This window comes from Eurosta solidaginis, chromosome 5 (genome assembly GCF_040869045.1).
Source record: "Eurosta solidaginis isolate ZX-2024a chromosome 5, ASM4086904v1, whole genome shotgun sequence".
In the NCBI taxonomy this organism is placed as follows: Eukaryota; Metazoa; Arthropoda; class Insecta; order Diptera; family Tephritidae; genus Eurosta; species Eurosta solidaginis.
This window is the reverse complement of record NC_090323.1, coordinates 225059335-225083894: the sequence shown is the minus strand read 5'-3', so window position 1 is coordinate 225083894 and position 24560 is coordinate 225059335. Positions and strand designations below refer to the sequence as shown.

The 24560-nt window shown below is 33.0% G+C and overlaps 2 protein-coding genes across 9 annotated transcripts in view; one reads left to right on the top strand and one right to left on the bottom strand.

Annotated features, from left to right (window-relative positions):
• shep (alan shepard) overlaps window positions 1–7888 on the top strand; it is a 643094-nt gene extending 635206 nt beyond the window's left edge. For all 7 annotated transcript variants that reach the window (XM_067788649.1, XM_067788646.1, XM_067788651.1 and 4 more), the window contains one exon: window positions 1492–7888. Coding sequence is in view for 1 of the 7 variants with exons in the window: in XM_067788650.1 (XP_067644751.1) it covers window positions 1492–1497 (6 nt within the window). In the remaining 6 variants the exon portion in view is untranslated. The remainder of the gene's footprint in view (window positions 1–1491) is intronic.
• A 2057-nt stretch (window positions 7889–9945) lies between these two features.
• LOC137252637 (transcription factor Adf-1-like) overlaps window positions 9946–24560 on the bottom strand; it is a 51500-nt gene continuing 36885 nt past the window's right edge. For both annotated transcript variants that reach the window (XR_010953638.1, XR_010953639.1), the window contains exon 6: window positions 9946–10995. The gene's annotated coding sequence lies outside the window, so the exon portion shown is untranslated. The remainder of the gene's footprint in view (window positions 10996–24560) is intronic.

Genomic DNA, 24560 nt, shown 5'->3' with positions numbered 1-24560 from the left:
CATGTAGTTTTAGACTGAATGAATTAAATAAATAAATAAAATGCGCGCACAAAGAAATTACTAGTAATTCAGATTGATATTATTGACAGGTTGACTTAGCACATTTTTTTTTAAAGCTGACGACTTAGCACATTTACACATCATTGCCCACAGCACGTAAAACTGAAAAATTTAAATATTTTTTTTTGTGATCGATGTATTTTAATTTCAGTTTTAAAACTGCATTAAAATACAATTTTTCAAAAAAGTGACTTAGCACATTTTCACATTAAGCTAACGATATATATAAAAAGTGAGCGTGGTTATCATCAGATTTCGCTCATTTTCAATACCTATCTATTATGGGTCCAGATAAGCTCGTGTACCAAATTTGGTGAAGATATCTCAATATTTCTCAAGTTATCGTGTTAACGGACCGACGAATGGACAGACATGGCTGAACCAAATTTTTTTCGATAATTTTGATATATGGAAGTCTATATCTATCTCGATTCCTTTAGAAACAAATGTATAAAGCAATATGAGCATGTCTCGCTAATTAAATCAGATAATAAAACTAATATAATAATAATCAGCGGAACCATTGCTTATAATCCAATGCTACTAAGCTCTTGAAAGCGCGCCTATAAGTATTCCACACGATTAGGATTAAAAACATATAAATTTAGTATGTATTTAATAATGTATAAAGGAATAGCAACAAAAAGGCAATACTTAGAGACCATTTGCAAAGCAGGCAGCGGTGCATTCATTTGGCTGAGTGGATAAAGGCATCTGCCTTTACACTGGTATAAAGTATGGATGTTGGAGATTTCGAGTTCAACACTCAGCTCCCGAGAAGCTAGCTAATAAAGAAGTGAAAGTAAGAAATATATCCTTGAATTGAATTAAGAAATAACTCCTATTGAATTTTAATTGATTTTAATGCATATTTAACGTTATATACATATATGTTTGCTGGCCGAAGTGTCACTTTATCTTTAAGAAACAACGCACAATCAATTACTTCTTGCCAAAACCAGAGTTGAAATTGTACTTAAAAATGTTTAGAAAATAGTAGTCGAAATTTCTTGAGAGCTGCGTACAGCAAAAGAAAATTTGACAGACGAAATTTTTCTGAAGAATCTATTGCATGTACTTTTATATGAATTTTTTGGTTTTAGTTAGAGCTTTATACGGCTCTTAAAGTGGCCAACTTAAACTTCAGTCAAATTTAACTGCTGCTTAAACTCGCACTGAAAAACCGAGCCTTACATATTTAATTTTCTTATTCACATACTTATACTTCGATAATATGTAACAAAAGGTATGCATATTCCTGGAGCTAAATACTATTTTTGGTCCATCAGAAGTAACTGGAACTTAGTGTTGTAGTTTATTTCTATACACCATTTAGCAGAGTACGGCTAGACTGTAAAGTTTTAATGAGATTATTTAAACATATCTTAACAAAACACATCATTGTTTAATAAATACATTTTCCATTTGCAGATGTAATATTATGATGCCGCGCTTGACGCTCTAATGGGAGCAGCAAATGGAATCGGATAAACGCGAATAACAATAAATTATGCAACAATATATACACGATAATAAAAACGAACACATACTTATAATGAGATATGAGGGTAGTGAGAATAAAAAAGAAGATGAAATATACAACAACGCAACCAACCTTTGAACAAAATAAAGATAATAACAGCAACAGTAACAACAACCACAACATAGAAATCAGCGGCAACCAGCAACAATAAACATATTAAATTAATAAACAAAATAAAACAAAACAATAGCATTTGTGACCAAAATGAATAATAATAAAAGCTAAATAAAAGCTTCCAATAAAAATTGCAGCATACTGCAATGAATTTGAAAAAAGGAAACTTTCGAAAAAAAAAGAGTTTTGTGAAGAAAACAAATAAAGAGAAATACAACATTTTATATTTGTATGCAAACCAAACCAGGATACTGAAATAGCTAATGAGAGTTAAAAGAAAATAATTTAAATGAAGAGAAATGTAAAGACTTAAGTTTAACATAAATACAATACACAAATGTAAAAAACAATATGAAAAATAGAAGAAGATATTGAAAATGTAGATGAAGAAGAGAAAAGCTATATACATACAATATATAATTTGTAAAACAAAAATGCAAATGGCATGTAAAGAAGGTTGGATTTTTTTTTATCGAAGAAGAAGAGTATTAAATACGTATGCGAAAAGAACAACTGTGGCTCAGCAGATAAATATTAGGTAGACGAAAAGATTTCATTTTTGCTTTGAGAAAGCATATGAGATGGGCAAATGAGCTGAGCCAAAATCGAACAGAAGAAGCGCCAAAATATATGAATCGTGAAACACCCTTAAAATATGCAAGGAATTTTGAATGTATTTTGAATAGAGTACATTAAAGTATTTACATTTTAAATGAAATAGGAAGAAAAATAACAATAAATAGACGCAAAATGAAAAAGAATAAACGTTTATATGAAAGATGAAAAGGAAAATGAAAAAAGTATAAGGGTGTAAAATAATTTATTTATTTATTACTACTAGAAAACGAAAATAAGAAAAAATAGAACAAGGAAGAGAAGTAACAGGCGCTAAATGGTGATGAAAGTAAATATTTATGTTTCACATTGTATGTTAATGATGAAAATCAAAATTTACTTGAAATTTTACAAACTATTGTTGAATTTCTTTAAATTTTTTCATTTTATAAATGACATTTAACCGTTATATTTTTATTTGTTACTTTTTGAAATAAAAAAAATTAAACACATGCATAATAATAGTTTATAGTTAAAACGGAAGATGACTAAATAGTAGAATGAAAAATGGTTTAGAAGAGATAACGTAAAGGTAGAAAAAAAATATTGAGAAATATATGTAAATGAAGAAAACGATAAATGTATTAAGAAAAGGAAAAGAAAAACAAAAGTTGAAGAAAAAATAAAAATTGATAATGTGCGTATACAAAAGTAAAGAGGGGCAAAACCAACAAAAATCTTGCAGATGATAGAAACGAAAGAAAAAGGATGTGAGATGTGTAAGGACAAGAGGAACGACTTAGAAAATGACAAGGAGTGGCAGAAGAAGTTATAGGACATAAGTATTTAAGTAACAAATTGAATTTGAACAGGTCCGAATTGTTTGTAATGAAGAGCCACAATACACTTACACACTTATTTCACGTATCGTCTCCAATTTGCAACATTCATAAATACATACATAACTAAGTTGACATTATTTATGAAAAAATTTGTTATACATGCACACAAATCAGAACAATTATATATGTATAAAATAATTTCTTATACGAACGCTAATTAAAAGCAACAAGAAATGAATGAGGTAAAAACAACAACAACATAAAACAAATTTGATAGCGAAAACATAAACAGTAAACAAATAAACATCTAAGCAAACTTACATGCAAATATTTTCTTAGTGGATACTTTTTATGCCACGAAAGCATAGAAAGAAAATCGTTGAACACCAACAAAATTGTGTGTAATGCGAGAACCAAATAAAAACGCTAAAATCAGGCTGTTGTGAGCGTTAATTTTTAGGGAAGTAAAAAAAATTTTTTTTGAAAAAAGTAGTATTAGTTTTTAAGCCATGTAGTTCGGGTGTAAGGACTAAATTGCATTTAAGATAAAAATGAGACATATTTATTTTTTTGTGTTCTTATTTGAAAATGTAAATTTGATACTAGATGAACAAACAGCAAATAAACGTAGAAGTGAGTACGAGGGTCCAAAAATAAAAAATTTATTTAAGAAGAAAGGTAGTCTCATGTATAGGGGATAGTTAAAAACTGGATAGAAAAGTGGAAGGGTTGGACTTAAAAAGGAGCAATTCTCAAAAAAAAAATCTGAGCAAAGGACTCAGTTTTTTAATGAAAATAAATCGGTTTTTGCAGAAGAAAATTTAAAGAAACCCCATACAAAAGTGTTATATAAAGAATGGCGATAAGAAATTGTAGAATTTTTTACATACAATGCGAAAATGCAAAAAGTAATGAGTAGCCGAAAATTTAACATTTTAGTAAACTATAAATGAATATAAATGAAAGAAGAGAAAACATGAAGCTTTGATAAAAAAAAAGCAGTAATTAAGCAAATGAATAGATGGAGTAAACTGAAAAAGTAATTTAGTAGTTAATAAAAAAAGGGGAATAAGTGCATAGACTAGAATTATGTAAGATATAATTTTTGTAGCATTAGGATAATTAACTTTAAGGTAATAAAAAGAAAGAGCAAACAACAAGAAAGAGCAAAAGAAAAAGGAGATTAGTAATAAAAGTGAAAGGAAAAGCGGGAAAAGCAGAAAACAAAAGTTAAATTAAGAAAATTGTTTCTATTTTTAGCGCTATTTTAGTTATTTTATATAGCTTTAAGCAAAATTAAGTTAAGCTTTACCGTTTTTCCCCTCCTCTTCATAAAATAATTAAGTATTATTAAGACTTTTTTCTAGACTCTAGCTGTGCGTAAATGAAATTGAATTGATGCAAAATTCGAAGAAAATGTTGTGGGCTAAATAATATGAAATTGTGCGCTTTAAATAAAATTAGCATACAATTTAGTATTGCTGCTAGTGGATTAGCAAAGTTGGAACATAATTTTTTTTATTTTTTTATTTAAATATACAACCTATTTAAAAAAAATTTTAAGTTGGAATACCATAACGTCGCTTAAAAAAATTACTTTTGTTTAAAATAGCGGAAATAATAGTTAAAATAATGGCGTTTATAAAACAAAATTTAAATTGTTTTGACTAAATGAACAAATTTGCACATTTTATCTTCTACCAATACAGCGACGTTATGTATACACATATATTTATTATTTCCTAATAGATATTACATTTTAATGCAAGCTTTCAACTTTTTTATTGCATCAAAACATTACTAATAGATTGTTGTTGTAGTAATACGGACACTCCCCGAAGGCCTTGGGGAGTGTTATCGAGTTGATGGTCCTTTGCTGGATGCAGATCCGGTACGTTCCGGTACCAAGCCCGACCATCTCGGGAACGATTTGTCATGACCACATGCGACCTTCTAGGCCATACCGCCCTCCCACCCCCTAGATCCATGAGGATTTCGGGGTCGCCAGAGCCTCGTCTGTTAATGGAACAGGATTCGCCACGGATAGGTGAGGTTGACAATTGCGTTTGGAGAAGCTATATATTGCGCTGGCAACCTGAAAAAGTTGCGCTACACAACCCCTTGAATCTGGTATTTTAGTCGCCTCTTACGACAGGCATACCTACCGCGAGTATATTCTAACCCCCTAACCAACTGGGGGGTATATTTTTGAATCATTTTGTTTTGAAAATGGTTCCAATATACATCATTTTTTTTCGATATAAATATTCTCCTTAAAGAGCAAAACAAGCATTACACCGGGGAACAAAAAAATATAAAGAATCGTTGGCAAGATTTTTTTTTTTTTGATTTCTGACGGTTTTTATTGCACAAAACCTTAATCTGAAATGACGTTTTCCAAATTGGTTCAGGTTTTCGAAATATTCGTTTGAAAATTGCACAAAACGTCTTTTTATGCAATAGCACTGGCCGACAAAAATTTAAATGAATTTTGTGACCAGAAACGCGACTATATTTTCTCGAATATTTAGACGCAGTGAACCCGAATCTCAGTCCCGGCACTTCAAGTTTTTGAGATATCCGAACCTGGAATTTAAATACATTTGAGGTCATGCAACTTTTTGCATATTTTGTCAAAACCATAAATAAATTTATGCAAGCTGAAATTTCGGGATCCCGGGATTGAATTTTCAGATCCCGAAAATCCTGGGAAGCAGGAAATCCAAATAATCGTCATCCCTAGTCGGCACAGTGTGGAGTTTTGAAATTTTCACAAAAATATAGTGGCCTTTATGTTTCACTTAACAGCACGTATTTCGTCTAATGTTTTATGGCAATTTGGAAATTTTGGTGTTCGAGCCGACCGTGTCTCAGATTCTAATACATAGTTATACGTACCTTAGGGTAAGCTAACACAATCTGAGGTTGAACTTTGGTCTCGAATAATTACCAAACGAGTAAAATTAGCTAAGAATCTTTTTTGTCTTTTTTTGTAGACCGTTCAACTTCCTATTACTTAGGGTTAGAGTTCTGGTAGTTAAACCCTTAAGCCGCGATGAGGTACCTCTAAACATTAAAATAAAAATCTGAAATATTTACAGGCTTTGTTTTTGGATGTCTTGAACCATTGTACCTATAGAACCACTTTTTTTAGTCCACCCTAATAGAACCCCAAATAAAAATAAAAAGTTTGTTTATAAAATCGCTTTAATTTTCACATATAATCTTTTCGGATTGTACTTTGTCAGCATTTAGATTTGTCCGGGATTTTTTATTGTTGGTGTTCGGCCTTTCCAGGATTCTGAAAGTAAGAAGCAAAAATTCCGAGATAACTACGTAGTTAAAGGTTTTTCACTTTCATTTTTTAATGTTTATTTTATTATGCAATAATTAAGGATTGCAGTTGTTATTTAAAGCATTTTTAAAATAATACTAGTATTGAGATTGCAGTTACCGCAATTAGATTTTTTTTCTGTATATTTTTTTATTTTGTTTAAATTTTTTTATCTGTTTCATTTGGCTTAATTATTAATTTTTTACATTGTTCATATATATAATAAACCATTAACATTTTATTTGGCTTACACTTTTTTTGTATAAAGATAGTAAATGTTCCAAAATATTAAAGATTTTTTGATCTACCCTAATACTAAAATGTGTATGCATAAAAAATGAACTGATGAATATTTTCTAAAGCGATTTTCAGCTGTTGTGAACAGATGAAAAAATATTAAATTGCTTGTGCTAAATAATAAAAAAAAATCTTAAATATTTGTGACTTATTAAATTTTTCTCTATTACAAGCGTATTTACATGCCTTCGCTATTTTCTTGTTTGGCTGGGTACAAAAAACAAAAAAAAAAACAACTAAAAAGTGTGTTTAGCATAAACAAAAGACTAGTTTGATAAAAAAAAAATAGAAAACCGACAACAAACAACACGATATGAATGCAAAAAATTGATATCTAAGAAAAGTAGTTTTTTAAAAAGAAAATGTAGTAGAATGAAATTAGTAACAAAGCAAAATAAGAAGTAAGTAATGAAAAACTTGTAAGGCATTTGAAACACAGCAGAAAAAAAAAATAAGAAAAGAAATAAGGAACAAGAAAAAATAAAAAGAAATGCTATTAAGCGTGCAGTTAAAGTTAAGCTAATAAAAAAGTAAAAAAAGTAGTTTTATATGAAAATTGAAACAAAGAAAAGGAAAAAAATAAGAAAACGTATTATTAAGAGCGAAACTGAAAAATCAAGCAACAACCACACCACACACACATACACACACCTACACTTACTATTTAAGTGACTGCAGCGTAAAAAAAAGCGATGTTTGCAAAAATATAGTTTTAATAAAAAAATGAGTAGATTGTAGCAAAAATAATAGTTTAGTTAAAAGTTACTACAATATGCCACACAAACAACAACAATAGAACAGGAAATGGAAAATATTCATGTGAGCATATCGGAAAAAATTTGCATAGTTTTTGTTGCAAAAACAAACTAACAACTTTTATGTTTTCCTTTGTTTCAATTAGTTTAATTTATTTTTGTCGTTGATCATTTACAGCCAATTTTACGAAAACATTTAAATGAAATCTTTTTTTTTCACGTTCAGATATACATACATATAAAAATTAAAAAAAAAAAACTTCATTCAAATCACTTTCGTGAAACTGGCTGTTTAAATTAAAAAAAAATTATTTTCTGTTTTTGTTAATGACTGTTTGTATTTGTGATTTTTCCCCAAAATTAGAAAATAAAATAAAGCTAAATAAAATACAGATGCGCTTCTTTACTCATTAGAAATACCAATGCATTAGAAGAAATCCATATTTTCGCAGTTGTTCAACTTTGAAAGTAATAACTCAAGAGCTACATACTCGTACGTGTTGGCAACACTGATCTGTACAAAGGGGCAATTACTCATCAACACTCTTTAAATTCTCCGAGCATGTTTTCTCTTAGCAGCTGTATTCCATTCGCAGTTCACGAGTATGGCTACGCTATAATTATGAGCGCCTAGTACTTTTTCCATGCAAACGATATTACAGAAGAAGAAAACCTCACCATATATGTATGTGAGCAGGCTTCGTAATATTTATGTGCGCCTAATACATTCTGTTTACAAATGTCGCGGCAGCAACGGGTTTGCTTTTAGATATTGATAATCCCTTTTTGATATTTTCGCATACTATATTTTATGGACTCCTATTATTCTCATAAATATCTCTGCGAATTTAAAAAAAAAAGGAAACTCTGTGGATTCACATGCACATTATGATTATGGGCGACTTGTATTTGTCATATATAGAAACGAATAAGTGGAAAAATATTCACTAAGATGATGCCCTTGAATTAAATGAAAGACTGGACTATGTGAGCTCGCATTCTTTAATTTCTCTATCTTTTGTATACAAACGATATCACAGGAAGTGTTGCTGTTCTGTTAGTAACAATGATTCGTATAGGGAGGCAATCACTCATCTAAACTTATTAAATTCACTGAGCATGTTTTCTGTTAGCAGCTGTAATGCATTTGCAGTTCACGAGTATGGTTACGCTTTAATTATGAGCGCCTAGTACTTATTCCATACAAACGATATAACAGCACGGTTTACAGAAGAAGAAAAACATACCATGTGAGCAGACTTCGTAATAGTTATGTGCGCTCCGGGTGTATTTATGCCATGAAAGGCTCTCAGTGAAAACTCATCTGCCTTGCAGATGCCGTTCGGAGTCGGCATAAAACATGTAGGTCCCGTCCGGCCAATTTGTAGGGAAAATCAAGAGGAGCACGACGCAAATTGGAAGAGAAGCTCGGCCTTAGATCTCTTCGGAGGTTATCGCGCCTTACATTTATTTATTTTTTTATTTAATCTACTTTTTGATGATATTTTCTCATGCTATGTTTTTATGGGCTCCTATTATTCTCTGAGAATTTTTCAAAAGAAACGTGGAAACTGTGTGGATTCACATACACATTATGATTATAATTGTAAATTTTACCAAGTAGCGCAACTAACAGCTGATCGGTGAAAATTCGCACATTCACACGCACAGTTCTCGACTCAGTTTCAAAACAAAACTTTAGATTATTTAATTCAAATTTTAAAGTGAGATAATCCTTACAAATTTATGTATACAGAATATATATGGCGTTTTTGTTGTTATTAAAACAATAGTTTTAGTTATATTAAAGCTTTTATCATTTTTTTTTTTTTTTAACTTTGAAAAATCTCCGAACACCATACCTTGATTATATGACATTCGACTGCCTAGTCCACTGCCTTCCACTCTATTCGCAACATAACCTCTACTTAAGCTGCCAAACTATATAGTAAACAATGATGATTATGGGAGTTTTGTTTTTGTCATAGGTAGAAACAGATAAGTGGAAAAATACGTGCTAAGATGCCGTTAAATTAATTGAAACACTACGGACTATGTGAGCACGCATTCTTTAATCTCTCTCTCTTTTATATACAGACGATATCACAGGAAAATGTGGTACACAGATGCAATTACTCATTAACGCTCTTTAAATTCACTGAGCATTTTTTCTCTTAGCACCTCTAATCCATTATAAGTTCACGAGTATGGATACGCTTTAATTATGAGCGCCTAGTACTTTTAGTATACGAATGATAACACAAAAAGAGTATTGCATTTGAAAAGCGTTCTGTTTACTCTCTGAGTGCGGTGAGCGATTGAGAAAAGAGGAACCATGTGACCCGTGAGCACCTACACTCTTATTATGAGCGCCTGATATTTTTCCAAACATTGTTTCACTCAAAAGAGTGTGCACTCTATCTTATCAGAATAATTGTCATTGATCTGGCTTCGTTATGGTTATGACCACATAATATATGTTTTCCACGCCAACAGAGTTTGCTTTGGAAAAGCTTCTCTTACTCTTTACTCTTTGTTGATCTTAATTATTACTCTCTAATTTTGTAAGGTTTTCATAGAAAGTCAGTGATCATTGACAAGTTTATTCATAAGTCCACATTGCTAATAGCACATAGTACATACTTTCATAATATTTGCCTTGTAAGCCAAGTATTATGTCAACAGCACCGTTTTTTTTTGTAGAAACAACAACCAAGAGACGAGAATTTTTCAAAATAAACATGAAAACTCTGTGATTTCACGTACACATTATGATTATGGGCACCTGGTGTTTTGTTATATATTATAAAGGTGCTCTGGTGCCCTTGAAAATAAATAATGTGAGTTGTTAGTTTGAGCACATAATATTTTTTCCAACACAAATAATATATTCCTTCTAATAAAACTACAGAAATTTCGTGATATGGTTTCATCATGGTCTGTTCGCCTGGTATATTTATTCTCATAGAAATTATTCTCATAGAATAATATTGTTTTCCGGTGTTTTCCCCGATCTTATCGTAGGCTGGCTAAAACCTCTTTCCACAGTGTCATCATCAAAATTCTTTACATCTTTCATGTTTCCAAATATAAGAATTGATATTCCATACGAATCGTGAGCACGTCTAGTATAGCTGTTGACAAGCACAGACTTTTTTCTACCTTCCTTTTTTCAAGCAATGGCCTCGCATGGGATATGCTTCCACGATTTCAATGTTCCTATCCTATCATAATGGCTCCGAAATGCTTCAAAACGGAGTCTCTTCGGAGTTCAATAAGGACTACACTTTGAAAATATTGCGTTGTCTACATTTTTTTGGGTGTAGCAAAGAGTCCTCTAATTTTCAGCACACTGGTAACACGGTTTGCTGTAGAGAAGCAAGCACACTTAGATATCTCAGAGCATCTTTTATGAGAAGCAAACACTCTGTATATGACCAGCTCCGATTGTCATGATTCGTTATTGTCATCCACAGCCACCATGATTGTGATCACCTAGTATATAATAAATAAAAAAGAGTAAATAAATATGTAAAATGTCGGACTTAAATTCAAATTCTGAATATCTATCGTAAAAAGATATGTTGCCAGAAACAGAAACATGTCTATAGTTTTGCAGCTACAGCAAAATACTTTGGAAACAGATTTTCTAGTCGTCGCTGCTCGGCAGTGTTTCGGCAAGCACGCTGAAAGTTTTTCTTCCTTGAAAATGTTGTCAGCAAAAATTCATCAGCCTTAATGCCGTTCGGAGTCGACTCAATACATGTGATCCCGGTAATTTTTAGAAAATATTAAAAACTATATCTCGCCAAATTTTTGTCATTATATTATTATGCTTTGGTTGCGTCCGTATATGACAGTAGGAACTATATTTACAATTCATTTTAAGCTTTCATGTTGGTGAAGGCGACTCATGTTGTTGTTGTTGTATTAACGATAAAGACACTCCCCGAAAGCTTTGGGGAGTGTTGTCGATGTTGATGGTCCTTTGCCGGATGTACGTTCCGGTAACAAAGCACCATTAAGGTACTAGCTCGACCATCTCGGGAACGATTATATGACCATATTAAACCTTCTAGGCCACCCGGCCCCTAGTTCCATGAGGAGCTTGGGGTCACCACAGCTTCAACTGTTAATGAAACAGGATTCGCCACCGGCAGGTGAGGTTGACAATTGGATTAGAGAAGCTATATATTACGCTGGCAACCTCTTGAGAGAGTTGCGCTACACAACCCCTTGAATCAATTTGGGATTTTAGTCGCCTCTTACGACAGGCATACCTACCGCAGGTATATTCTAGTCCTCCTAACCCGCTGGGGGCGACTCAATAAAATGCTTTGCGAAAGTACTAAAAGAGTGAACAAAGTCTTCCTTTTTATATTCATAGGACTAAAAAATAGTAGTATTAAATATAATGTACATGAAGCAAGAAAAATACCTAAATACATATGTATATATAAAGCTAAAATCTTTACCCAAAAACCAATGCACGTGAAGGATCATAAACAGATGTTGTAATTAATCCCTAGACACTCCCGAATCCAGATGGAACAATAATGGTATCAGCATGCCATAAAATGATATATAAAATATAAAGTATCTTACTAGCAAAATTGCCCTCAAAATTTACTATTTTATAAATTGGTTTATAAAATGTAAATTAATAAATAAACAAGAAGGTGAATAGTAGAATACGACTTGCCAAACAGAAACAAGGAGCTAACTCCAAAAGTTTGAAGCACCTAAATGGCAACTCTGATGAACAGTGCTCAATAATCTAAATGGAAGGTAGACTCATATTTCGCTGTAAACTGAAAGATGTTGAAAGTTGCGTTTACAGGTTAGGTAGAGACGCAGATAAAAATGGCCTAAAGTACCAGAGATCGTAATCCGAGTTCAATTTTTCGCTCGGAAAAATATTACTGCTTTTTTCGCATTTTTTATGCTAAGAACGTCATAGTAATTTTACAATTTTTAAGCGGCCGTTATCACAAACACATGCAGCCCAATACTAAACGAAAATTCCGTGCGAGTTTTTCCTTTCTCCCATTCCTCGTATTCTAAATAAAAATTCCTTGAGAGTTATTTCACTTCTCCCTTTCCTCCTATTCTGAACAATGTTCGAAAAAGAGGAAACCGGTTATGTGAGAAAAGTAGGTATTATGAATGTGAGGGAGAGGGAGATTTCTTTGCCATTTCATAGGAGTTTTTTCACTAGTTAAATTAAAGGAAATGCATCAAAATAGTTAAAGGAAATTAGTTTTTTTAAGAAAGAACACTTATTTGTAGAAATTTCCGCTAAAATATGTATTTACATTCTACCACAATATTCTCACTGTTAATACAACAACAACAGCAACCAACATATTCTTTATTTTAAGTCGAAAAGTATATCATAAGCAACGGAAGAGCTCTTCGCATATTTGATGCAGCCATCCAAAAATTGCGCAAGGATTTTTTAAGAAGGCTTAATTAGCATTGTTTATACCTTATTTCTTAATTTCAAACAAATAAGAAATGCGCAACGAAATTTCAATTGACAAAACAGCTGACTTCGAAAATTCGAAATTCCTATTCCCCAATTTTTCTTCTCCCTAGGAGAAAAGAATTGGAGGAATTTTTCCTCGGAATAAAAAAATCCGCGAGAATAAAATTCCGCGAGAATATTTAGAATTGGTCTGATGTGTCCGCCATAGAAAATTTTTCAAAGCGCGGCGCCCCTCCACAGTAGTTAGCAACATGAATGTATTTCACTGCATGGACCGTGACACACGCAAAAAATTTACCAAACTCCATGTTTTAAGTCGGTGTAACGCACATGAATCGATTAGATAATTATTAATTTAATTAGCATTGAAAAATAAAAAATTGTTAAAGGTGTCAAGGTTTGCTGTTTTAGTTTTAAGAATTAGCACACTCATTATTTAATGTGCTTCACTTTCAACAATCGACAAACGTAAACATACTTTCATATCTCACACGGCAGGTAGAGCATTTGCCTTTACGTGTACACTAACCTGCTGGGCTAGCAAAAGACCTTTTTTTATATGGGCAAATAAAATTATGCGGCACTGTCTCTCTCTTTTCAATGTTAGGTTTGAGCGCTTTCCAAAAGAAAATATCACTGATGACCTGATACGAAACACTCATTCTCTCCCAATTCGTTTCCAGGAATGGGTATTGAAATCAGCTGTCTGTTCATTCAATTGTAAACAAAAGTTCATTCGTTTCCAAGAATGTGTCTTGAAACATCAGATGGCTATAGAGTTGCCTAAAATACGCCAAAAAAAACTCCAAGAAATCCGTTCGGTTTCATTATTTTCAAATAAATCAGCAAGCTGATAAAAACTTATTAAAATGTATAAAAAATACAAAGTTTTGTAGAAATATTTTGTGGTAGATAAGTGAAAAAATATGAAACAATATACATATTTCGATAGCGTTGTTTTGCTTTTTTTTTTTTTTATTATAGAAGATACTACTCCAGTAGCATCAAAAATGGCAAGTGACTTAAAAAGAGTACCCCAGCGGGTTAGGGGATCAGAATATACCCGCGGTAGGTATGCCTGTCGTAAGAGGCGACTAAAATACCAGATTCAAGGGGCTGTGTAGCGCAACCTTTCAGGTTGCCAGCGCAATATATAGCTTCTCCAAACCCAATTGTCAACCTCACCTATCCGCGGCGAATCCTGTTTCACTAACAGACGAGGCTCTGGCGACCCCAAGCTCCTCATGGAACTTGGGGGTAGGGAGGGAGGGAATGGCCTGAAGGTTTAATGTGGCCACATAAATCGTTCCCGAGATGGTCGGGCTAGCACCTTAATGGTGCTATGGTACCGGAGCGTACCGGATTTGTATCCGGCAAAGGACCATCACATCGATAACACTCCCCAAAGCCTTCGGGGAGCAACCTTATCGCTACAACAACAACAACAACAACAACAACAACAACTTAAAAAGAGTCCTTAAATGAGTTTTGTTGCCCTGACACCGCCTTAAGATAACAATGAATTGCTAAGCCATTTTTTCACTTTGATGCGACCAAAACGTTTATGTACATACATATGTATATCCACATACAATAAAAAACGCAAAAGATTTATAAGTAAGTACGAAATTATATCACTTGGTGAAGTATCTGCGTTGTCGTCTGCAAAAGGCTGTTAATTAAACATGTTGCTATACGTATACCTACAATTTATCTCAGCTGTCAAAAATGGAATGTCGCAACGCGCCACAAAAACATGGCCTTTGTCTATCCACGTACATCAAGGCGAAGGCTAAGAAGACAACTTTTTCACCAATCGAAAGTCGCTACCAAAACCCGTTTCGTGTGCAGCCCTTCGATGAAAGGTGTTGTCACAGATAAATTTTCCACGGGTGAAAAAGAGTTATTTTCTTCTTCGGGTTTGTAATTCCGACATCAATTCGAGTTTTTTGATATTCCAATGGACAATTTTGAGCAAATTTTGGGTCAAAATCATAAAATAAACCTTTACCATGTAAAATACCCCAACGTTATTCGGAAATGCCCAAATCTGATTTTGAGCATGACAGCATCTATGGCCAATATTATAAAAAATGCACATTTTCACGCGCTCTCAGAGAGCGAAAAGTTTCATATCAGGTCATTAGTGGAAAATATCACTCATGTTAGCATGGGTAACTCAGAATGAAATATTGAGTGAATGAATACGCACGATATGATACTGAGCACCTAGTATTTTTTCATCTAGTAAATGGTAAAATATGTAGTGAGAAGGTATGCGTATTTCATGAAAATGATTTATTTACAGGTATATACAAATCACGGTTGCCACACGAGTTTTGAACTCAGACTAAAAATCAAGCGCCTTAAAGTTAAAACTGTGTAATAACCAGGGCTGCCAACCGGTTCGAACCGAACCACCCGCTATATTGGGGCTTTGAACCGAACCACGAACCGAACCGTTTTTTTTTCTTAACTCCAAAAACCGAACCTAAGACCACCCAAAAAAAGTGGTTTGATTCGGTTCAAAATAAAGTTTCAACAAAAATCACTTAACTTATTTTTATTATATCACTTTGCTTGAAAATACAACTCTAAGATAAAATTTGTATTAATTTTCTAAACTTTTTATAAGCAGTTTTTAGAAAATTTCTGAAGGTGCAGTCTTCAAGCTCATACAATTGTAGTGTAATAGAGTGCAAGCTTCAAGTAGATGGGAATTACAGTTAATTTTTAAACTTTTTTTCCCCGAGTGTGTTGCCCATATCTTCCATATAAAAACAAATTTTGTTCATGCGGTGTATGGAAAAAAATGCGAACACCCTTTTGAAACTTGCACACTATTACACTACAGTTACATGAGCTACAAAACTGCACACTTAGATATTTTTGTAAGTTTTTAATAAGTCTGGAAAACTGATGAAAATTTTATTAATTGTTGGGAAATTTGTGTAAGCTTTGAAATGTATATATATAGTTGGAATTATTAAAAACTAATAAATAAACATAATTTGGGAACAATACCGTTTTAAAGGGAGACGTTATTATTTTTAACATAACCGTATATCAACATTTATAAGCTTAATGCCTAAGAAAAGCAAAGAAGACATTTACTTTTTCTTCAATATCTTTTAGTTTGTGTAGTAATCTCGCATCTACAATTTAGTAGGTATGTTTTATATGTATATTGAAAGCAGCTAATTGAATAGTTTTTCTTCTCTTAAAAATACGACTACTTTCTTATGTGCAGAATATATGTATGCGTTGTAAATACTCCCTATAGGTATAGTCATACATTCTACAATTTACGTTCCTTACATTTTATAATAATCAACAAACCGGTTTGATAAGTTTTATAAATAAATACATACATGGATTTGATCTCAATAACTGTATTTTATTTGTATGTTTAGCATACAAATTGGTTGCACATAGTCCCCAAGTGACGAATTTCAAATTTTGTATACTATCAAAATTTAGTATTAAACGTGTGAACCACTTGAACCGAACCGGTTCGGCGGTTCAGAGGTAGCCGAGAACCGGTTCACGAACCGGGACAAGTTTTTCCTCGGTGGTTCGAACCACTGAACCGAACCGATTCGATTTTTGGGGAGATTTGCAGCCCTGGTAATAACTGAACGGGATTACATGTAATCAGGTACGAGAAACTAGTTAAGAGTGTTGTGATTGAAGTTTATTGGGGTCTGCAAGCACCTACGGGAATATTTTTACACAAAACACTTCAAAATAAATTTTTTAATCGCAATTCGTTCTACACTTATAAAGGTGATATACTAAGTTTTCAAGTATCTTATGTGACCTTACACCACAATAGTCCTGGAATTCCTTAAACTCTTTGAGCTGCTTTGAACAGGCTGAGAAAGACTTAAATATCAACGTTCCAAACGAAGAGTAACACTTTAAAAATTTTTGCAAAGGATTTTTATTTTTGTAAAAAATTTGAAAAGTATTACTTTTTGTTTGGAGCAAATTAGTTTCATTCTTTTACTTAGTTTTCAGTTCATTGTCATACTTCTTAGAGACACACGTGTATTTGAGATACATATTTTTTGCTCGACTAGTTACAAAAATATATCACGAAAAGTCTTTGATAACCGATCGAAATACCGAATGAAAACACTAAAACAAGACTATTTTTCTGTTAAGTCCGCTGCTTCATCAGAAATTAATGACAATGTTTTTGCCCAAAAGATTCAATACTTCTCTTTTTAATGCTTCGCCTAAATTATCTCCCAGATGAATTGTTCTGCTACATTTTATTGACTGAGCAATTTTCGTGGGAAGCATTCCATTGAAGTAAATTGAAAATATATGTGGGTTAATGAAATTGTGGAAAATTTTATGAGCAGTATTTTGAATTTTTGTTTCAGTGAAAAAGAAAGAAAAGTCCCTAATTCGTGGCTACTGCCGAAAAAGGACCAAAATTGAAAAAAAGGGACCAGCTGACCAAGTGGGGTTGGAAGGGGCCATTTTTGGTCCAAATGGACCAAAGTGGCAACCGTGGTACAAATAGAAATAGCATATAACCAGGGACCAAAAAAAACACGGTTGTTTTCGAACTATTTTATGAAGGAGAATTGTATGTTTCAGTAAGTACGTCTAAAGGAATGTATTGCTCGTCCTTCTAAGTAAGGATACTAAGAAAACTCGTGTAAGCGTCACTGCGAGAACCAAGTAAAGTTTGTTTTTTTTGTCAAATTGAAACCGAGAAAGGCTGTAATAGAAAAAAATGCTAAGATATCAAGCGGAATTTTTTTTGTTCAATCAAATAGTTTGCGCCATGCTCGTTTTTTAATTTTCCCTACAAATTGGCGGGACGGGAACTACATATGTATTTTATGCAAGCTACAAACGTCATCTCGACGTGTTAGAGAAATCGCTGCCGAAGGGCGACCTTGCTTAGAAATATCATTTTCTAATTGCAAAAAGTGTTTTCTAAATTTTCGATTTTGCTTTGACCGAGACTTGAACCCAAGAAATTCGGTGTGGTTGGCGGAGTACGCTACGAGCACATCGCGGCGCCCACCTTAGATTTGTATTTCTGGTATTAATCAAGGTATTGTATGAGTTTAAAGCGATGTATATATATTTAATACTTGTTTTATAGGTGTTTCTATATAAAACTTAACTTGTTTCACTTCTTTTTGCTTATACACTATCATTATATTATTAAGTTTTGTAGTTTTTGTAAAATTTAATAAGTTTTAAGCGCTGTTCACACAATTTTTTCCTTTAAAAACAGCGTCTTAAACCTATTCAATTTAAAGAATGTGGATGATGATTGAACGATTAAAATAAAATCTAAGATATTATTTCTTCTTGAGAAACTTTTTTTGAGCAAAAACAAAAATTAAGTCCAGTTATTTGCGATCTTTAAATATTTTTTAACTAAAAAAACTACTAATGACTGCATTGTTTTGTCCAGGACATCATGGACATGAAGGTAATGAACATGCAGATTACCGAGCAAAACAGGGCGCTACAGCAGCATTCTATGGTCCAGAGCCCTTTTGTGGACTCACAAAAGTACATAAGGGAAACCATAAGTAACTGGGAAACAAACCAATTCAGACGTCACTGTGTTGGCTGCCCAGGGCATATACAGGCCAAACTGTTTATACTTCCGGCAACGAAAGTATCAGCCAAACTCATTAATCTAAGCAGGGAGGACCTACGAAATCTCACTGGGTACCATACATGACACTGTGGTCTACCGTATCACTTACATAAGTAAGTTAAATCTATCCGATGCAGAAATTTGTCGTTTCTGTGAGCTGGAGGATGAAACGCCGGTTCATATTCCCTATGAATACGTCTCTCTGGCAAGGCGGAGAATATCTTCTAGGTGGTGTGACTCTTAGTCCCATGTGATATGGAGTAAAAAGCCTGAAGAGGTACTTAGATATATTAAAAGCCTCCACATACAAAATTAGGCTGAAAGGTCATGCACAATAGATCCACACAAAGATTGCAGTGCATCCAGGCCGAATAATAAAAAAACTACTTCAAATTAACTTTTAGATCAGAAGAAAATAATAAAAAACACAATTATAATTTGTATAGCGTTTCTGAAAATTTTCGTTATTGTTCTAGATTCCGGCGGGTTGTACCTTTTCGAAAATCTTTTGGTTGTGTGGTTGAGTTTTTAGTAACATCAGACATGCTCGAATGTTTAGGGTCGCTTATCAGTTCTCCATAAGATGTTTGGTGTGAACTGTGCAACCCAATGTTGAGGAGCAGAAGAGATTGTGTATGAGAGATACATGACGTCATATCCGCAGATAAACCATCGAGATGCACGGCACTATCCTTTGGTGTGCTACGTCAGCACGTAGAGCACTCGACTGTGATGCAAATGACGCCAGTTCGAAGCGTTAACATTTTGTAGTTTGGAACATTCGATTCGAATAAATGTTCATGCATGTTCATGGTCTCTTAATAACAAAAAAAATTCCAAGCATCCGTTTTTCCAGACAACGCAGTCTTAAAAATTATGTAAAATAAAAAAAACATAAAATTAATTTCGTTGTTGGTTCAACATCAAAACCGGACACGAGTAATGACCTGAAACACTGAACCGTTCGGTCGAGATCTGGATGGTTGCAAACATTGTTTTTTTTTTTAATTACACAACTTCTCAAGAACCAAGAACAAATTTCCTTAACTTTAAGAACACCACTATGCCCGAAATTAAAACATATGTTTAGTGCGAAAATTAGTAGGTAAGCTTCTCAAATTTGATGTTTATGTTTGATGATATGTTTTGGGTTTATGTGGAAACCTTTCTACCTTCCACTCGATGATTCGAAATATTAAAAACCTAGTATAACGGTATTTCCATAAATCCCAGATATGTATATTAATTTAAAAAGGAAATCACAAATACAACTTCAAAATCTGTTTAATTGTTGACTTTGTTCAAACCGCGATTTTTTAAGTACTTTAAACTAACTTTAATTATTAAGCACAGATTTTATAGTTAGGTTGATGAAAGCATTAGCAAAGCTTATGCATAATGTATATTACCATATAAACAGAATAAGAAATATTTCTTGTATTGAAAATTTGCAACAACCGTTTACTTTTAATGCCTGTTAAGTTTTGTTGCTCTTGTAAAAAAAAATAGAAATAAATATTTATATTAAGCCAAGTAAAAATTAAGTAAATTTAATTTATTTTTTTTTTTGTAGTAGACAACGCAATTCAAATGAATAGCGAAATAAGTACAACCTGCTTTTGCGGGTTTAAAAAAAAACTTAGATTATATTATTAAAAAACTTTCAGCAACCAAACATAAAACACAAACGCAAACGTGGCAAGTAAAACATACATATAGTGAAAAAAAGAAATATTTTTTGACGATGGCCAGTTGAACCATAAACATAATGTTTAGCCAATAATAAACATGAACAAGGAAAACTCACAAAAACAGAAATGAAACAACAGAATGTAGAAAAAAATGCAAGAAATATAGCGGATAAGACTAAAATAAGTACATAGAATAAGGACTAAAGTAGTTGAATGGGAAACAAAAAATAATTATAATTAATTAAGCAGAAAAAGTAGCATAAAATAGTCGGAAAAAATAGAACCGCAAAAGTTTATAGAAACTCGAGGTAAGTGGCCTGCATTTGCAATACGACCATGTTAGTTTATTAAGATAGTGAAAGAAGAATGTGTGTGGAATCGAGACATGGTAATAAGTGAAAAAGATGTAGTTTGTAGAATGTAGAATGTAGCAAACAATTTTAGTTAAAAGCAAGCAACTGTCATTCTCTTATTGAAATCATGAAATATGATTTCAGCACGAGTAGTTACATATCGTCACCCTTAAACCAGAAATATCAATGTAATAAAAAGCTGCCCGTAATGGTGCCTGTGGTATTTGTGCCGCTTGCTGCTTACTGCAGTGGGTTGACTTAAGATGGACACATTGGTGCTTTATCGGTAACCGTATCGGTAACCTTATAACAGCTGATTCGACCAACCATATGGGAATCAATGCAATCGATTATTGGTGCCGCTAAGGTCGTAAATGTATCGTAGCCAACCAATTGGTTTTTGGTTTACCGTCGTAACGATAAACAGCTGATTACGTTAGGGATACGACTACATCGATACGACAAACGGCACCAATGACTCCCGCTTTAACCTGGCATCTTAGACTTCATTGTGTGTATGTACTTCGTTCGCTACGCGCATCTTCATCCTATCAACTTTTTTCACAAATTAAAGAAATATACCAGATTTCTAGAAAAGTCAAAATAAAGCGTCTTATCAAAAATGGCATGCAAAATCTACTTACAACTTACGTATAAAATCAAAGCTCAGCAAACTTCTCAGACTTAGATTAAGTATTTCTAAGGGTCAGGGATGGCCACACGATATCGAATGGAAAGTACCGATACGGTATCGGTGCATGATAATATCGAATCAAAAATACTCGATACTCAAAGTATTGATACTGAATTGACAAGACAAATATTGCACCTTTTATTGAGATCTTAATACATATTTGTTGAATAAATGTTGCAGTTAAGCCCGATTTACACAGAACGCTTTGGCAAGCGCTTCAACTTTGATAGAAGAGCTCGTTATGTTACAAATGCGCAGCTTTTTGTTTTCTTTTATGTTCTACAAACTATGTGCAGCAAGACGGCACCTTAACAATATATTTAACTCAACTGCCAAAGCGAAACACTGAGCAAAGCGTTATATGTAAATCCGGCAGGTAATGATCAATGGGAACCTTGATTGTAAAGTTGTACGATTTGTTTGCATTAATTAACTGCACATTTTTCCGCTGAGATTTTTCTTTCGATTCTCTAAACAAATCAGACAGGGGAAACATAAATCAACTCATTTGTACGATTAGCTCTTTCCTTGCGCGTAATCCGCGACCTTTTATCGAAAATTCGACCAAAAAAAGTCGCAATAGAAGCATCGAGTATAAAGTATCGGTATCGTATATCAAAAGTATCGATATGGTAAAGTATCGTATCGAAATTGGTGTCTCCAGTAAGTGATAGTACTCAAGTCAAGTTAAGTCTATGGCTATGTTTGTCTACCGACAGTTTTAAGGTCGATTTTTTTCACAAAGTCCGGTAAACGTCAAACAGCACCATTTTTTTTGGAAAAAAAAAACATATGTCAATCTTTTCTGCTAAAGTGCTTCATCGACTATTGAAAAACACGTTGTAGACTTACACTGTAATTGCCGTCAAACTAAGTTGGATCGTATTAAAAACAACTAATTGCACTACTTACAGGCCATTTCAAACCGATCTATTATCACCCTGACTAAGTATCTTTAATACATGGGTTTCCAAATGTTGACAGTGATTGCCCTTTCAAATACGCAATGAACACCCTTCTGAGAACTCTTTTCAAAAACAACCCACATCACATTTTTAGGCAGGAAAATAACTTTGAGGTAGGTTGGGAAGTTTTACTGAAGCACGTTTTTCAAATGTTCGCCCTATGAACGCACCTGATGTTGTGATTTCTTTAGTAGGTGAGAGGGTAATTTATGCTGCGCTTTGAACATAGCTTTAAGCACTAAACTTGCTAGATAACATAGAAAATATTGCCAGATCATTTATCAGCTGGATAAACTTTATCAGCGGTATGTCACATTTCCTGTCGAACTTCATTCACAAAACTTTGTTTGGATGAAATTACAATTTCCTTGTATGCATGAGTTTCCAGATTTTGATTTAATTCAGAACATACAATAGTTAGTTTCATGAATCAACTAACTAAAAATCGGAAAGCATTCACATATATGTTTCTAGTAAAAGAGTGGCGATGTAATTAGGAACAAGCTGCGGTTTTGCTTTTAAAGCGATTTATGTCTATAGATCGATGTATATATGTATGTATATTTTTAGTAAATTTAATTAAATAACCTTTGACAGAGGGCTTTTCCATCTTCAACTACTAACCCTAAATTAATTTATCAGCAGAGAAAAACAACGTCAACAGTTTGAAACATCTGTGCTATGAAAAATGTTAATAGATCTAAAGGGTTTTCTAATGAAAATCAGAATAATTTCAAAATTGTAAAATAAGCTGAACTTCCTTCAAGGCAGTAGAATGAACAAAGAATCATATCACTGATCAGTCTTTGAAGTTAATGTAAACGACTAATGCTGCCCTTGGTTGGTAACCTAAAAAATTTAATATATATTATATATATAATAATTATATATATTATTTCTAATTGCTGTTTTTATGTACGAATCCCTTTTTCGCTCTTATTTGGAATCCAAATCTATGAATAAAGTTTTGGTTGTAAAGATGGAGATTCGAGCTATTAGCGAGCTTTGGCAAATTTCGCTCGTAGTGCTTTTGTTTAGCTACGTATATTAAAATAATTTGTTAAAAATAAAGATTGTGAGCACACAAAGAAATCTATTTGTACTATGGAACTATCGTAAATATTTGCACTGCATTACCGACAGTTGCTACCATACGTCAGATGGCAGCGCAACTGTAAGTTTTAATTGATGTATAGAACAGCTGATTTCTTTTGATATTTGATAAGAGACTTTTATATTGGTTGCGCAAGATGCGCACGGGTCCGGCTCGTATATTATAATAGTACTGGAAATTGTGTTCAATAGCACAAATGCTCTAGCGATTTCGAATACCACCAAGTAGTTGATTTACCACTTACTTTTTAATTGTTTTTATTTTGTTTGTTCCACACATTTTTAATAATGTATCCACCGCTAATCAAGTTCAAATTCATAAGACTACAAAATCTCTGTGCAAAGCTTGATTAATTTAGAAAATAAATTCTGACGTTAAAAATCATTTCTGCAAAGATTCGAATACAAAATACCAGGTATTTAATATAGTTAAATACAACTACTATATTTCGCTGCTCTCAAAATTTATTTAACAGAAAATCAAGTTTTCACTCAAACATTAAATAAAAATAGCTCTGAAATCGTGAATCCAAATAACGACATTGTGAACTGGAGACCTCGCGTTCTAGTTGGGTTTATAATTTATCATAATTTGTATAAATAGTTTGGCAGTTTCATATTTATAAATTGATTGAATAATGGATCCCAATACGAATCGTAACACACGATACGGACCCTGACCTTATGTGGTTGCTCTAAATTTGAGTGTTTCACCATCTACCGAGCTGGTCCCTCACTCGCATGAACGCCTCCTTTTTTTAGCATTACAATGCTACGTTTTTCGGGTCATGAGTATGCTTCAGCTCTTTCGAATCTTTGTGTCTAGTTATCTATCATTGTTTAATATCTCATATTTTGTATTTAGTTATCGTTATACTTTTTATGCTTCGTATCGGTGTTGTTGTATCGGCTTTTTGTGCTAGTGACAAGTTAAGAAATTTTTGTGACGACAAAGGTTTAAAATGATGAGTTCGGCAGTTGAAGAAAGAAATATATCGTTTAAAAATGTGTGAGTCAAGAAAGTATACATACATATATACATACATACTAAACCCATATGAAGATTGGAAATTTGTTAAACAGATGAAAAAGGAAATGCATGAAAGCTGAAAGATATG